At 24.8% G+C, this 17036-nt stretch overlaps 1 protein-coding gene across 1 annotated transcript in view; it reads right to left on the reverse strand.

Moving 5' to 3' along the window:
* The window catches only part of LOC111619055 (mothers against decapentaplegic homolog 3-like), a 72701-nt gene that overhangs the window by 9302 nt on the left and 46363 nt on the right, over nt 1-17036 (reverse strand). The window contains exons 2-5 of the mRNA XM_023360700.1: nt 9296-9489; nt 4827-4964; nt 3316-3384; nt 2728-2763 (exon numbers count right to left, since the gene is read on the reverse strand). Of these exons, the coding sequence (XP_023216468.1) occupies nt 2728-2763; nt 3316-3384; nt 4827-4964; nt 9296-9489 (437 nt within the window). The remainder of the gene's footprint in view (nt 1-2727; nt 2764-3315; nt 3385-4826; nt 4965-9295; nt 9490-17036) is intronic.

Raw genomic sequence — 17036 nt, forward strand, 5'->3', positions numbered from 1 at the left:
GAAATTTTGAGTTATCTATCCTCATCCTGAGGAACTTTAACAAAATAAATTTATATTTTAAAACAATCCTGTTTAACACATTATCTGGTCTGAAGAGTAATCTTAAAACCAGTTAATTGTTTTAAAATACAATACAACAGCACTGCTCATTGAACTGTTATGATATTGTGTGCAATAATTTATATATTTCTAAAATATAGTAATTAAATTATTATAACACTTAACATAACATTATGATAAATGTTCCAATTCTATAATCTGCAGATTAGACATTTACCAATTTCATTTCCCAAATGTGTGAACATAAAATATCTATGCATATTAAGGTTTTACTTTAATAAATTAAAATTCTACAATGAATATAATCTGCTGAAGTAAAAATAGTTAAATTAAAATTAAGAAAAATTATTTTAAAATTAACAAATATTTATCTGATTTGTGTAAATTTTAATCTCTTTTAATAGAAATTTATATATATGCTATGAGAAGAAAATTTTGTAAAAAATTCTACTGATTATATAATGCATGTATAATATAAAAAAATTTGCTTATTATTAATGTGAATGTATGCCATTTGAAAAACATACAAAATGAAACTGAATAAATCAAAACGCTGTACTCTATTTATAATAATTTGTACATTATAAATCATTCTATTTTTAAATTGCTTGTTGATACATCCAAATTTAGTGATTAGAATGTTTGAAAAATTATATTTACTAGATTTAAAATGAGTTATTAATAGAGTTAATATAGTATTTTTTAAAAATGTTTTTAAGATAATATCTAAGGAACATGATAATAATAGTTTTAGATTAATTAATAAAATGGATGAAAAATTTCTATCTTTAGATGTTGAGTCTTAATTGTAATAATTATAATTCATAATATATAAGAACAGTTGAGTAGTACTTTAAACAAATTACACTTAGCATGTTCAGTCAAACTAAAAGTAATTGGAATTTCAAAATGGCCATTTTAAAATATATATATTTTATATGAATTTGTTCAAAGTACAGTAATATTCTTAAAGATTTAAGTAAGATTCATTATGTAAATTTAGTTTTGGAGATTTTTCTCAAAGAATATAATTTCAGATTTTGATTAAATCTGTTTTTATTACTAAATTATATCTTGAAGATAGTGAATATTATAACCTTCAAGATGTAATTTATCTTATATTCTAATACAAGCCACTTTCTGTTATGAGTATATAAATAAGAAAATGTAATTAAATGACAAGCTATCAAATTAATTAAAAATAACTCTTGCTTACAGCCTTGATAAGAAAATTTTCTTTAAATTAAAGAACAGCTTTTGTCACAAAATACATAAATGTACTGAAATAAATAACTGGAAAATATGTTTGTTTGAAGTGCAATATATTCAATGATGTAGCACAAATTATTATTAGAATATTAATTATAGTCAAAAATTAGTATCCCTTATATAATTTTTAAACTTATAACTGATTAGTATTTTTCCTAGTATAAATTTATGTTAATGACAGATTTGATTACTGCAATTAAATTTTATTGATTTTAGATCTAGTTTAGATATGCCCATTACTTGCCATTATGGATACTTCTGATGCTTCCTTTGGTCTTTAGCCTTTGGATTCTGTTTTATCATCAAATGATATTTTTATCTAAAAATAGCAATGATATAGAAGAGTGTATTTAATATATACATATATTTAAATTTTAAGTAACAACCAGATTGTTCTCAATAATAATCATGTAATCTTTAACAGAATATTGTAAGTCTACTTGTTTATGATATATGAGCTATAGTTTATCCAAAATATTTAGTACAACAAACTTTAATGCATTTGTCAGTTTTTATATTTCATTTTTATTAAGAACAAAGTAATGAGGATGAAAATTATTTAAGTACAAATTTTAAAATGCACTCTTCTACATCTTAATATATACTCGAACAATTTATATCTTATTCATTTTCTAATAATTTGCATAATATACATAATGTAAAAAAATCAAGTAAATTTGTTTTCATGTAATAATGCAATCATCATTAGGCTACACTATACATTTCAATTTAAAATCAAATTAAGTTCTTGTGTTAGGTGGCCAAAAGCATTTACCATTATATTTTTCTGTTAGTCTTATAAAATTATATTTATAATTTTTTTATGAATGAATCTATACCAGTGATTTCAAAGTGAGCACCGAGATCCCTCAAAGGGAATGCTGTAAGGCAAGGGAGCAGTAGAAGGGAACTAGAAGCAAGAGAGCATTAAGAACATTGGAAGACAAGGAAAGGACAAAAATTCATTTTGAACAAAAAAATTTACTCTTGAATTCCAAATGAATACACTGTACTTTGAAATATTTTTAGACAATTATTTTTCATTTATAAAATAATAAATTGTTTTGATTTAAGCACTTAAAATTTATTTATCAATGTATCATTTTTGAATGATTTTATGGAGGCACTAAAGAAATATATCTACTAAAAAAGAATAGTAGTCTGAAAAGTTTGGAAAACACTGATCTATATGAAAAAATGAGGGAGAGAAAACTATATTTTTTTAAATAAATAAACTATCATTACATCTCTAGAAATGAAGATCTAATTTCTCTCATTTCAACTAAATGTGCTGAATATATCTGAAATCTGGGGCATATATGTCTAATGCAGAAAAAATTTTTTTAACTAAGTCATATCAATAAGTTATATTTAATTAATAAGTCAAAATCTCCTTACCTAAAGGAGGGCTAGGTGAAGGCATAATTCCTGTATCTATTAAAAATTTTTAAAAATTATATAAATACAGTGACAGTATTACAATTTAAATTATTTATTCATCTGGAAATTAAATAAATTTACAAAAGTATGAAATCATTACATTATGTTAATTTTAAGACAATATAATTTGTGATTTTTCTTATGATTTTCATAAGTAAACAAATTAATCTAAAAATTTATTTAGTACAAGCCATAAATTTTATCAAAGAAATATAAAATAAATTGCTTTCAAACTTGTTAAAAATTAAAATTTCTGATAATTATCTCACCAAAAACATTTTTTGAAATGATTCTAAACACTTGTAAAATTTTTATAATAGGTAGAAAACACTTTTTAAAAATAAAGTTCATCAATATTAGAATATAAAACTTAACATGAATTGGAAATTAAAATACAATAATATTAATTATTGAAGAAGGTTAATAAATTATTTATTTAAAAAAAACAAAATGTAGCCAATAATTATTTTTTTTAATAATTATTGTTCACAAATTTCTTTATATATTTAAGATAGATTATTATATATGTATTTATGGATTACTTACCCATGTTATCTGTCCCATTTTGTTCATGGTTATCACCGTCTTCACTCATGTATCCAGGTGGAGGTGTTTCTGAAAATAAGATTTAAAAACTTTACAACATAATAGCAAAACACATTTTGTATTATTCAAAAACACCACTTTTTTTATACCAAATTTATTTCTGATGTATTTTTAACTACACCAGCATATATAAATGATTTTGAGGAATATTTTCTATTATATATCAAGTTTTGTTTCTTTTTAAAAATATCAAGTTCTTTATAAAATAATTTTATTATTTTATAAGTGTAGCACAAGTTTATCACTTTCCCTTTTAGACTATTCCCTATTTATCTTTAATTACATAAAATATTATCTATTGGAAAATATGTAGAGTCCCAATTAACTAAGGTAAAGAATACTCTTTGCCAATAAAGAAGCAATCATGATATAGTACAATTAATTTCACAAAGCATGATTGAAACTACATGTAAGAAATTTTAATTGTAATTATATATTCACATTTACTTTAATAAATATTGTATTTAATAAACGTAAATCAGTGATTACAATTAAAAAAGTTTTTTAAGTAATAAAATAAAAGACATAATTCAATTTAAAAGTCATGCTTAATAAGTAAATATAAAGATAAAAGTTTAAGAGCCCAGTCTATTGACAGTGCAAGTGTTATTTTTAGTTTAACATTCATTTGTACTAAATGAAACCCACATGTTAAATTTAAATGGTACCTATTAAATATAATCTTATGCAGTAATGTATCCAAATCGATCAATGCAAATAATAATAATAATAATAAAGATGGCTATTTTCCTAATAATTGCTCTTAAAATATTTGAATCTTAACAAGTGTTTTAAATCTGACTGAAAAGAAGTTTAGCTGTTTATCTATTATAAATATATAGAATATCATTTTAGACAACTTACTGGATAACATAAATCATTAAATCTGAGAATGTTTGAAAGTTACTACTACTAAACCATAATAGTACATTATTATTATAAACATGATTAAACTTAATTTTGCCATATATACTTTCTAATAATTCACATTAGCAATTTTATTTCAAATCAATAATTTCAAGGTATAATCTTGAAAATCTTCAAGTTGATGACAGTGACAATTACACTGAAATTTTTAAGCAATTTAATCTCAACCATTTTGATGTATTACATAACAAATCAAAATGGTCCAAAGCTTGTTTTCAAGGAGAAAACTTCAATTTATAATACCAAGTCTACGGGCAATCAATCATTCACTTAACAGTGGTTCATTTCAGGAATCAATCTGTCATAAAAGTTATTTGTATTGTATACATTTTTAAGTTCAAATTTAACAAAAAACACAAAATATGATTTTGTATGATTTAAAATATATATGATTTCATATTGCACATAACCATTTTCATTGAAAAAATTATTGTTCAAATTTTCAAAACAAAGTTTAAACATAAATATTAACAAATTATTATAAAGTTAAAAATTGAACAATGCAATATTTTCAATAAACTAACCTGTGAGTGGGAAGGTCTGATTTTCTAGGCCAGCAGGAAAATCAGTGTTCTCAGGTACTGAGTTACTATAATCATCTAGAGGGGGTAATTCTGTAGGTATATCTCCAGATTGTCTAGGCACCAAAATAGGAGGAAGTGCTGTAAAGTAATTCAAAAATATAGATAATTAAAACAAGCATTTCAAAAACTATCTAATATTTTGTAAAAAATTCAATGATAGAACTTGGTAATTTACATCATCATCATGTTCACTACTTTTTGATACCAATAGATTTGCTCATTCTACATGATGAAGATATTTGTGTGTTATAATCTAAATTACAATGAACAATGCTTATATAAATAGCAACTCGCTTTAATTTTGGCATTTTACCTTATTTTATTTCACATATATATAGTTTTATATAACTTTTACAATTTTATGCAAAAGTCTAATGTATGTAACTTTACTTCATCTTCAAAAAATTTCTCAAACTTTCATAAGATTTACAATGTAACAGAATATCATTGGGTTTACTGTGATTAAGTAGCCATAAATAATAAAAACATAGAAAATGCACTCAAAGAATTTTCCAGTTTGGTATGGCTCATTCAACTTATGGCTAACCTGTGCATTGGTTTCATTGGACTTCTCTGGAAGACCAACTATACATGATCAATAGTTTCCTCATTGATGTTTGATGCAACTAGAATATTCATTGATATTAGATGTGCATGTAAAAGGAACTGTTATCATCATTTATGGATTGAATTTGCTCATGATGGATCTTTGCTAAATCTTCTTATATTCTAAACGGTTATCAATGATTTTATTAAACATATTAGTAAGCAACACCAAAATGGCAATAGTAGTTTAAATGCCTAATGTTCTGATCTCTTCAATAGATCATCTTTTAGAACAATGAAAAAATTAATTTGAAAAAATTTTAATAAATGAAACTCTTAAAACACAATGGATTTTTTGGACAGAAAATTTTATTATGTTTACAATGAGTTTTGGTGAATAATTATACAAAAATTAAACTGCCTTGAAGTGTTATAGAAACAACATATTCATAGTAATATTTTACTGTGCAATTTTTGAGTACATTTGTACTTTCTTTAACATCTGAAGTCAGTTTAATTTTCATATAATTATTACAAATTGGCATGTCCAAAATAATTTTTTATGATGGATAAAATTATAACTAAGTTTCTAGTACACACTCACAATACTTTGAATGGCTCTTTTAATTGATACAAATTTAATCACTGTGTATCATGTACTTTATAAATAATATATTTTTGTAATAATTACATCATTACAAATACTTTCCATATAATTGTATTAGAACAGACTTAAAAGAATGTATTCAAAATTTACTAATGTTCCTTATTTATACTAAAAAATTTAATTTGTAATTTCAAAAATGACATTGCAAATCATTTAACAAAACTATCTCATTTACAAAATTATTTAATGTAATAAGTATATTTTCAAAGTTACTTTAATAATTATAATTATTTACTAAGTTGAAAGTATTGATTGCCTCTTAATTTCTTGAATTCTCTTTTTAGAACATTATCTGATGATCAACCCTTGTCTTATAATCTACTAAAAACTATAGATTTCAGCCATACTGGTGAGAGAGTAAAATAAGCATAACATGCATTGTACAACAGTAATACTACCATATAATTTATCAAATTTTTGTTACAGATATCAATTAAGCCAATTTATTTTGTTCTCTCTCTCTGTTTTTTTAATTTATAAAAATTTGAGTGATTATCATGATTAAAATATTTAATTTCTATATAAACAATCCATAAACCCAATTTTCAAGTAATGCCAAACAATCTGCTGTATTATCATGCTATAATAATGCTAATTTAATAATTACAAGCAATTTGACTAAAGGTAGGCAGTTAGGTCAATATCATATGATAATTTTAATAATTATGATAAATTAGTTTTAATTTAGAATTTCTGGAAGAAAAGAATTGTCCCCAAGTGGGACGATTCTTTCTAATTATTAGATTAGTTGATAGCCGAATAACAATATAGCAGATTAATTGGCATATTTAATTTGTATTATGATTTTATAGTGATCATTAATTTCTAAATTTAGGTCAAAAAAATTTCTTGGTGTATTTATCTAATAACACTTTCTCTGGCTATTGAATTTTTATTAAAACTTTTTAACAACAACAACTTTTTTTATACACATAATTTTGAAACAGATTATATGTATGTAATATATGTTAAATTCCTTTTAAATAATTTTTTTTATGAAAAATATTTTTAAATATTTATCAAAAAAAGTTCAAGAAGTGACTTCAATGACATTCATAACTTAATTCACTAAGTTTTAATATGGTTTTTATCTAAACATACCCCATTTCTTAACTCAAGTGTATTAATATAAAAAGAAATCAATCAGTTTTGAAGATTATAAAATTTATAATTTTAGATAGATGTTTAATATCTTTTTTTGTAAATTTTGTCATAAAGTATAATATACTAATGGCAAATTTAAATTTAGTAGTAGTATTTATGTTAATTGTTCAATGCTAGAAATGCTAAGTCAGCAACAAATGTAAAATTTTTGATACAACCTAATTTTATTTCTCTCTTATTTATAAAAATAATATATCCAACTAATTGTACAAATTTTGTTGAAAAACTTTCTTGCTTTTAAAATACTCTAACAATCATTATAGTTAATCAATTGATTAATTTAATATTATAGTGAGTTACCTTACTGTTATTTTTTCTAATTTTCTCATAGATATAAAGGTCATTTAAACATATTAAAAGATATAAAAACAAGTATTTGATTTACTTTCTAAACAGAGAAACAGAACAGAGTTCCAAAAAGATACTATTATAAGTTAAACAATATGTCTAAACAATAACAACAACACAAAGAATACAAATTGTTTTACTGTAGAAAATGTAAAAAAATATATATAATTCAAACATTTTAGAAATACTACTGGTTCATTTCAGAAAAACTGAAATTATTGAAAAAAATTCTTAGATCATTCATAAGTTTAAAAAATTTAGCATTTGCCAGATCTAAATCATTGAAAACTGTTAAAAAGACTAATCACCATTACTTTGTAACTATTTATCAAAGTATCTGTGAGAAGGAAATAACAAACAAGGAAGGAATATTGTATCTACTCTATGGAAATGAATTAAAAATTAATACAAAAAAACTAAACTTACTGCCTTTCTTTCTATTAATTAGATGATAAGAAACAAACAATTAGTTTGTTTTAATCTGCATTTTTTTCTCTTTAGTTGTTAAAGTTATGTTTAAAGTACAGTTATAAGACTATAATGTGTATACGTTGTTGCCTGTAATGACAGTTCTTAAAATCTAATATTTGCAGACTTCTGAAATTAAGAATGTTCTCAAAAATTTGTACTTGATTGCCTCTTGTTATTGTTTCAATTGTTAGGAATAAACATAGGATTGCTTGAGAGAGAATTTGGCCAAAATATATATAGTCAAGTTGATACTAAAGAGGACCAATGAGGGACACATCCAAAATGTATATCTTCCATAATTAATAACGCCCATATACCTAACTTTGTTGAGCGTTCCTGTAAATTCTCAAGCATGTTATGCTTACTCCTAACGGTTCTCAAAAAGGTTTCATTTTCCTCTTAGTGACTACAGGACAAAGTTATATATATTCATGTAATTTCAATTGTTCTAAAGACAAAAAGCAATTTCAAAACATTTGGATTTAGAGGTTTTTTTTTTACATTTTAATCTAATAAGGCAAGTTTTTTCATTTTTTGAAAATTTTTCAGCAATCAATTTCCATTCTGCAGATAACTTATGTCAATAAATTAAATTCTGAATGCAAAGAAATTTTAACTTGAACTAAAAATTCTAACAAGTATAAAATCTACAAAAATTAAAAACAACTAGAAAATTAATCCATAAAATTTATTAAAGAATAGGAATGCATTTAATAGAATCAGCTTTATTTTTTAAGTATCTCTCAGTTTTTTCAAAATATCCAAATCTTTAAAGTCCAATTCAAAATCTCTCTCTCTCTCCAATACGAATGGAACAAAGTGCTAAAAATTTTATCATAAATTCTCTATCACCTTCAATATATCAGTATGCAAAGTTTTCTTAGTGCTTTTGAATTAAAAATTTATACAATTCCAAATTACTAGGAAATGTTATGAAAATCTATTTGCATATTGAACATATAATATACAATGAACTGTTCAATGTTTAAAATGCATTTAGCATATTCTGTTAATGTGTTCACTGTGTGATACTGTGTAAAAATAAAATACAAAATCTATTAAAACACTAATGTATTTGAATTTGAAAAAGGATTGACACCTTTTAACTTTTGTAGTGTTTCTATTTCTCAATAATTTCAGTGAATTACCTTTAAACTGTTTTAATTATTAAATTAGTTTATCTTAATTTGTAAAATATGCAAATGTAAATTACCTGGTGTCTCAATCCGCAGATAATGATATGGGTTGATACATACTTCGTCACGCTTCAAATTAAAAGCAAATTCACAATTTTCTACTGCTCTCAATTCATGATGACTTTGTAAATCAGGCCAACGCCACAATCGGCAGTAGATAACATGAGGTAGTCCCTTACGATGGGACACTTGAAGCCTGCCATCCAATGATCTAAAATATACAAGTAAATTATTTTTATAGTAACTATAAATAAATCCTTCACAACATTTACATTTGATTTTAATTACTTCATACAGTATAGACTAATACATTGAATATATATAAAAACAATAAAATCATGTGATATTTGACCATTATTGTTAATATATAAAAAAAAAACAGAAATCCAGAGAAAATTATTGCTAAATAAATAATTTTTATAGAGTTGTAAAAAGAAGTTTATATATAAGCAAGTATATAATTATGCAGAATAATTTTCAAAGACAACATAAAATTACTAATTACTTCAAACAATATGTGAGAAAAAGCTATAAAGTAAATATTAATCATAATACATCTGACTATTACATAAAATGTTCTGAGATCACAGTTGAGTTTTTGCATCGGTTATGTCTTAGGAAACTCTTAATACAATTCATTATATGGAAGATGTAATTTTATAATAAAATAAAAAAACAAAGGGAGGCCAATAGAAATATTTTAACTATTATAACTTTTGACTTAAAATCTTGTTTAGCCAAGCTAAAACTAATTGATTACTTAGAAAATTATTTATTGATATCTACTTAGTGCAAAAGTATAAAAAATTTTATTAAAAACTACTTTGTAACAGAGTTGAAAAATCAGATTAACACACTTTGTATTCCTTACAAAAATTGTTTTATTATGTGTTGAGAAAATTCTCACATTGACTAATACTTACAATCATTGTGTTACAAATCAAGAAAATAGTAATCAGTTGACATTTCCAATAAGAAATCCTTATACTATCAGAGTTAACATGTTATTTAACATACTGTTGAATGAGAATGCCATCAAAAGTAGTTTTTATTTGACAATGACTATGACAGATTCCTTGAGAATATTATAGAAGCAAATAACTATCAACTTCTAGATGAAAATACTTTATGGTGTGAACGCTAAAACAAACAGATATAGACAATTATCAAAAGCTAATAGAAAGAATAAGATAAAAATTTAATCAAAATCTCTATTGATTCTATGCAAATCTTATTATTAATAATGCAATTAAATCAGAAGTGATTATTAAATGTGAAAAAATTAAATTTATTTATTTTGCATTTTAAAAAACCAGTATATATTTTATATCTGCACTGAGTTACATAAATTATTATTAGAAAAAAAAATGATAGCTATGAAAAAGAATATCTATATATATTCTTTAAAAAAAAATTAAAACATCTTGAAATAAATACATCATTCAGGAAATGTCTTTATTAATTCAGTAAATATTTTTTAAGGTAATGCTCTAAAAGAATAAATAAATAAATGTTAAGAACCTAGAAAAATTAACAAAATAATCACCAAAATAAATACATTATTACTCGCTCAATACAAGGCATAAGCTGTCAGATATCTAATCTCAAGCACTTAATACTTTCATCTCTTTTCCAAGCAGGGCTGCGGAGTTGGTAAAAAAACACTCGACTCCGATTCCTGATAATTTTAGTAGGCTGACTCTGACTCCGGCACAATTAAATACCAAGTCATTTTATGAGAGGCAGAAGCACTTATAGGGTGTACCCTATTCTGAACTCTGAAAGGAGCCTGGGACATTTACCCAAATACTTTTATAGTTAGTATTTTTAATATTTAACTTACATTAATATTTACTTGTATAAAAAAGTGAATTTTTAACAAATATTTAATAAGAGGAGAAAGGGGCAATAAAATTCTACATCTACATATATTTGACAGCATTTGCACTTCAAGTTCACCTTTCCAGAAGTTAGTCCAGTGCGATCTAACTAGCTACTTCAGCCCCTTGTTCAGAAAAGAAAAATATGTACTCTGATCAGTTAGTCTGGCNTGATTATGAGTCCAAGTGATACAGAAATCAACTATGAGTTTGATGATCAATACACTGAACAGGATAAAATTGTTTGGGATGTTATTGACAGTAATCATTATTCTGGATGCTTTTCCAAACAAAAATCAGTTTGAAGATTCTTTCAAAATATATGCCAAACACAACATAATGCATAATATCATACTAAGCACATGGCATTTAATGGGAGACAATTTCATTCTCCAACACAAAAAAAAAACTAAAGTAAATTTAAAATGCGGGAGTCGGAGTTGACACATTTTTTCCGACTCTGACTCCTCTGGGCAGAAATTCCTCCCGACTCTGACTCCAAAGTCCTGCTTCCAAGTGGGAAAATTATATCATTTATATAATTTCAAATTTACTGCTTTTAGAAATTAACATTATTTCATAATAAGACAATTTACCAGCTGAACACTCTTAACATCAACTGTTATTAATAGATAATTTATAATTTAAATTTTGGGCCTGGAATAACTCAATTATTTCAAAAATCTTGTTCTGAAGATAAGGTTAAGAAGCTAAAAAACAAGCATATCATATCACATAAATAAGCATGTTAAAATGTAGATAGTAAATAAAATCAATTTGTTTGATTTTCCTAAGTTAATTAAATAAAATTTTATGTTTAAATAGATTAATTCAGAGATTGTGTAAATATTCTCTTTACTTTCACAATCTATTTAAGTGGAGAGTGTAATTAAAACTTACTTATAATTAAAAAGCATACAATTTGAATATCACTGATTGACAAATTCTTCTTGAATCTATTTAATCTGTTAAGATGAATCAATTACTTTGTAAATATTTTATATTAAGCTTATTAATTACTTTATTCATTTATGCATATTATATATATTTATGTTTAGATCGAGTTAGCAGATGCTAAAAATTTTTTAAAATAATTTTTATATACGAAAGTGCCAGAAAAATTTATTTTAATTTTAAATTACACCTGGTTATATTAAATTTATAAGTAGATTCTTGATTTTTTTTGTTCTTTCATATTTATTATAATTAATTAAATCAGAAGATTAGAGTATTACAAAGCATGTATATAAGCTTTTCTATTTGTTAAATTATGTATGCATATATATTTCTTTTCACTTTCAAACATGTTTTAAAATTAGCAATACAATAATCTTTAAATTAGCATAATTGAACTGAAAGTGTGTGTGAAGAACATTATGACAGCATGATTAAGTACATAAGGAAAATCATCATCTCGAACACTTTCAATATTTACACTACTAAAATAAATAGATTCTGAAAAACTTTAAAAAATAAACTATTGAATATTTATCTATACACTATAAATTTAATTATATAGTTAATTAAGGATTGTTTAATTTTCAGAAATTTCTGAAAATGATTAAAATTCGAAATAAATCTGTTACTTAGCCATAGTATATAATAATATGGCTATGAAATATTTCTACTATCTTACAAAAGCAAAAGTGCTTGTTTAAATTATTACAGTGTTCATTATACATGATTTTATTTAACGACTTAATCTTTTTTCTTTTTTCCTGCATTGATAATCTGTATTTTGATGAAAACAGTACATTATATACAAAATAGATCACCAGTAGGATGAACGTTATAATTTACTTTATTCCCATATACACAAACATGCAAATATGCATTTTGGACTTTTGTCCCTTCAGTCTGCATTTCAACATTGCATGCAACTACTTTTCTGCTTGTTAAATTATCAAGCTGTAAAAGGTAAAAATTTTTAAAATTCAAAGAAATTTTATATTTCAACAATTTTTATGTTTTTCTTATTTTTATTTCAACTGTTTAATTTTGTAATATACATTTAATTTTTTAATTAATTGTATAATTATTCAAGAAACTTCATATTATCCTTCAAATAAAATTTATGTTTATTTAAACTTTATCAATTATAAAAAAAAAAAACTCATAATATACAGCTCTCTGATACCTATAACTTAAATTAACATTACAATTAAAGGACAGTCCAAAGGAAAGAGAAATATCGTTGAATAAATTTTCTAGTGTGCTTCAATACTTTTTAATGTCTTTTATAAGTAGAAATTTTACACTTTTGGAATATTAAACAATTATTTTTAATACATGAAAACAGTTCTAGTCTTTTCTAGCAAAAATATTTTATTAGTCAAATGTTTTTGGCTGACTAAGCAGTCATCTTCAAGTCTGAACTGTGCGATATGTTTATATAATATTAAATAAACTATATAGTTTGATCTATGTCTTTAATATTACTTATAAATTTTCAATTAATTTTATCATACAAATACAATGCTTTAGCTGACTGATTTTAATTTAATGACAAAATTGCAGATATGCTTTGCTACTGAAAAAGAAAGTTTTTTTTTTAATAACATTATAAATTTTTTTTACCTGGCAATTGCCAATCTTAAAAAGTATATCCAAAATGCTAAACTGACATCTTGCTATACAGATGATTAATTATTATCATTATCATCACTGTTATTATTATCAATGCATATTTTCATTTCAACATTCATCACAATTTGTAAACCAGTTTTAATGTAGTTCAAGTTGCACCACTTAAACAAAGAGAATGCTACACTAAAATTCTATGAACACTTATTAGTAATGCAATTTTTATGTTCTTCATTAAGCATCCATTTTCATTAAACAAAGCAAGCTATGATTATGCATAATTCCTTCATTGTGTAATAGCACTTAAATATTCACACACACACATATATATATATATATAAAGTGGATTGTCTCTATTAAGAAAACAAAAAGAAAAAACATGCTTAATATACTTAGCAATTTTAGTAATACATATTGACAAAGGTATTTGTATAATTTGTAAATTAAACGAAGAGATTCACTTATATCAAATTCTTTCTGAAATATTAAAAATGCTGTTTTCTCTTATTTAATTACAAATTATTATAAGTAACAGTTTGTTATTATTTTTGTTTATTGTATGCTTTAAACAATGTTGTATTATATAAATTTTTTAAAAATTATGCTAGATCTAGTATGCAAAAATATATTTTGAATCTCCAATAGGTTGCAAGGTATAAATAATTTTATTTTTAATCATCCTTAAAATTAATAATAAAATATTTAAAAATGTTTATATGTATAAAATAAAATAAAATATATATTTTATAAATGTCAACAATTGAATAATTATTTTTTTCTTTTGTAATTTTTAATCAGATTGCAAGTTTTCTCTTGATCTATTACTTTCAAGCGACCATTTTTATTTGCTTTAAAAAATGTCTAACTCACTACTATTACTATCAAATTCTAGAGTTATAAATACTTTAAAACCTCATCCGACACACCTTAAAAGCCTAAAATACATCCGAAATCATCTAGAAAAAATTTAATTTTGTTTAATAGAAAAGATATATTAATGATATAAAATGGCAATTTTATTAAGGCATTAAAGTAAAATTTCTATCATATAAATAAACTAACTTGGAAAGATTTCATGATAAGTCTTCATGCCATTAATAAAACAATTTGGAAAAAGTATATGATAAGAGTAAAACTGGTTCATTTATCACATTATTATTACTGAAATATATTAAATTTGTTTAAAAAAAAAAGTTTAGTGTTATGCAATGCTTTTTACGGTAGCATTTTCTCAATATTTATCAATCACGTCTTTATATAATAAGTATTTACTTTTTCTGGCCGGTATTCTAATCATATATATTTCTAAACCGCTTGAATTTTTTAATATATTACCATTATAAATGTATTATTTAACTGTCATTTCATTTTAATCCTCTTGCATTTCCAAATTAATTTTATTGTATGTTATTTCCTCTATATTAGGATAATGAGCAATGTTTTGGGTCGATTTATTTTATTCATTACACTAGAAATGATTAGTAAATAAAAACTGACAAACAATAAACATTCGCGTTAAATCAAATTAGAGTTTAAAGTCAGTTTTCTCAGCTTAAAATACGAAACATTCCGAAAAATAAATAATCACAATCCAATTAAGTTTATAGAATTATAAATAAAAATAATAATCATTGTTGTATATTTTAATAATAAATTTGCTATTTTTAATTTCTTTAGGAATAGAATTTATGTCTATATTTAGACTCAATGTTACACAACTACTCATCAGTTCGTAAACAGAAATTAAACGAGATTCATTGTTTTTATTGAATAAAAATTATAAAATTTATAATAATAATAATAAAAAAAAAGTAAAATAAAACTTAGTATAAGGTATGGTCATTCGAATGGGTATTGTAAGGCTATTATTGTTTGCAGACAAGTTTGTGATCAGTGTTGTAATGGATGTCAGGAACCCGAAGAGCTAGTCTGTGATCATACTAAAGTCTACTTACGGGATGCGCGAGTTTTTTTACGAAGATACGTCCAGAATGCGTCACCTTCCGTCCCTTACGCCAACGCCTCTCCAGTCAGTCAATGACGGCATCAACATGCCATTGCAGTTAACCTGTCTGGCCTCTGGACTCACATCGCCTCGGTGTCGGGAAGGCGTCCTCCATTTTAACTTTCGGTGCACCACAAAGGAAGCCAACTACATACACACTGCGTTCCGAGATTTCGTTGTCGGGAGGGGATGGCTATGGGAGAAGATCGGCAATCCAACGGGAACCGAGCACTCCGGTATACCAGAGGGAGGGTGAAGAGAAAGCGGATGTGACACGAATTGTTTGGGTGGGATCTACCATTTCGATCAAAGGGAAAGACTGAAGGGTAACAACAGAAGGGTAAATCGGAGGGTCGAAGTGCCTCAAGGTCAACCAATAATTCCGTACGAAGCGGTATGAAATTAAAATCAACGCCATCAAAACGCGCAGTTTCGCGCCCGTCTTACATAAAATACATTNAAAAATGGTATACACCCTATATATAAAAAAATCTTATAGAAATTAGATTAAAAGAATAGGAAAAGCCAATATTTATATGCGAGTGCATTAACATTATTTTTGTGTGTATTGGTATGTAATAACGGTATGATTATAAGCAAAAGAGAGGAAAACATCTTCATCTGCATAATTAATTATAACAGTTAAATGTTCTTGTTTAAATGGAAGAAAACAAAAATCAAATCTAGAAAGTTTGAAACAATATTAATAATTTAGAACATGAAAGAGATTATATAAGAAAATTAAAAAAGAAAATATTCTGGAAAATTGATATTACATATTTATGTCAATATGCGAAATCAATATATAATACATTGTCACAAATTTTTGATGATATTATTATAAATAAATTGGAAACAATTTTTTACTATGAAAATAATAATGCAACATTGTCATCAAAATAATAATAAAATTTATAATAATAATAATAAAAAAAAAGTAAAATAAAACTTAGTATAAGGTATGGTCATTCGAATGGGTATTGTAAGGCTATTATTGTTTGCAGACAAGTTTGTGATCAGTGTTGTAATGGATGTCAGGAACCCGAAGAGCTAGTCTGTGATCATACTAAAGTCTACTTACGGGATGCGCGAGTTTTTTTACGAAGATACGTCCAGAATGCGTCACCTTCCGTCCCTTACGCCAACGCCTCTCCAGTCAGTCAATGACGGCATCAACATGCCATTGCAGTTAACCTGTCTGGCCTCTGGACTCACATCGCCTCGGTGTCGGGAAGGCGTCCTCCATTTTAACTTTCGGTGCACCACAAAGGAAGCCAACTACATACACAC

The sequence above is a fragment of the Centruroides sculpturatus genome, unplaced genomic scaffold (assembly GCF_000671375.1).
Source record: "Centruroides sculpturatus isolate CEXI.00-Female unplaced genomic scaffold, Cexi_2.0 scaffold97, whole genome shotgun sequence".
Lineage (NCBI taxonomy): Eukaryota > Metazoa > Arthropoda > Arachnida > Scorpiones > Buthidae > Centruroides > Centruroides sculpturatus.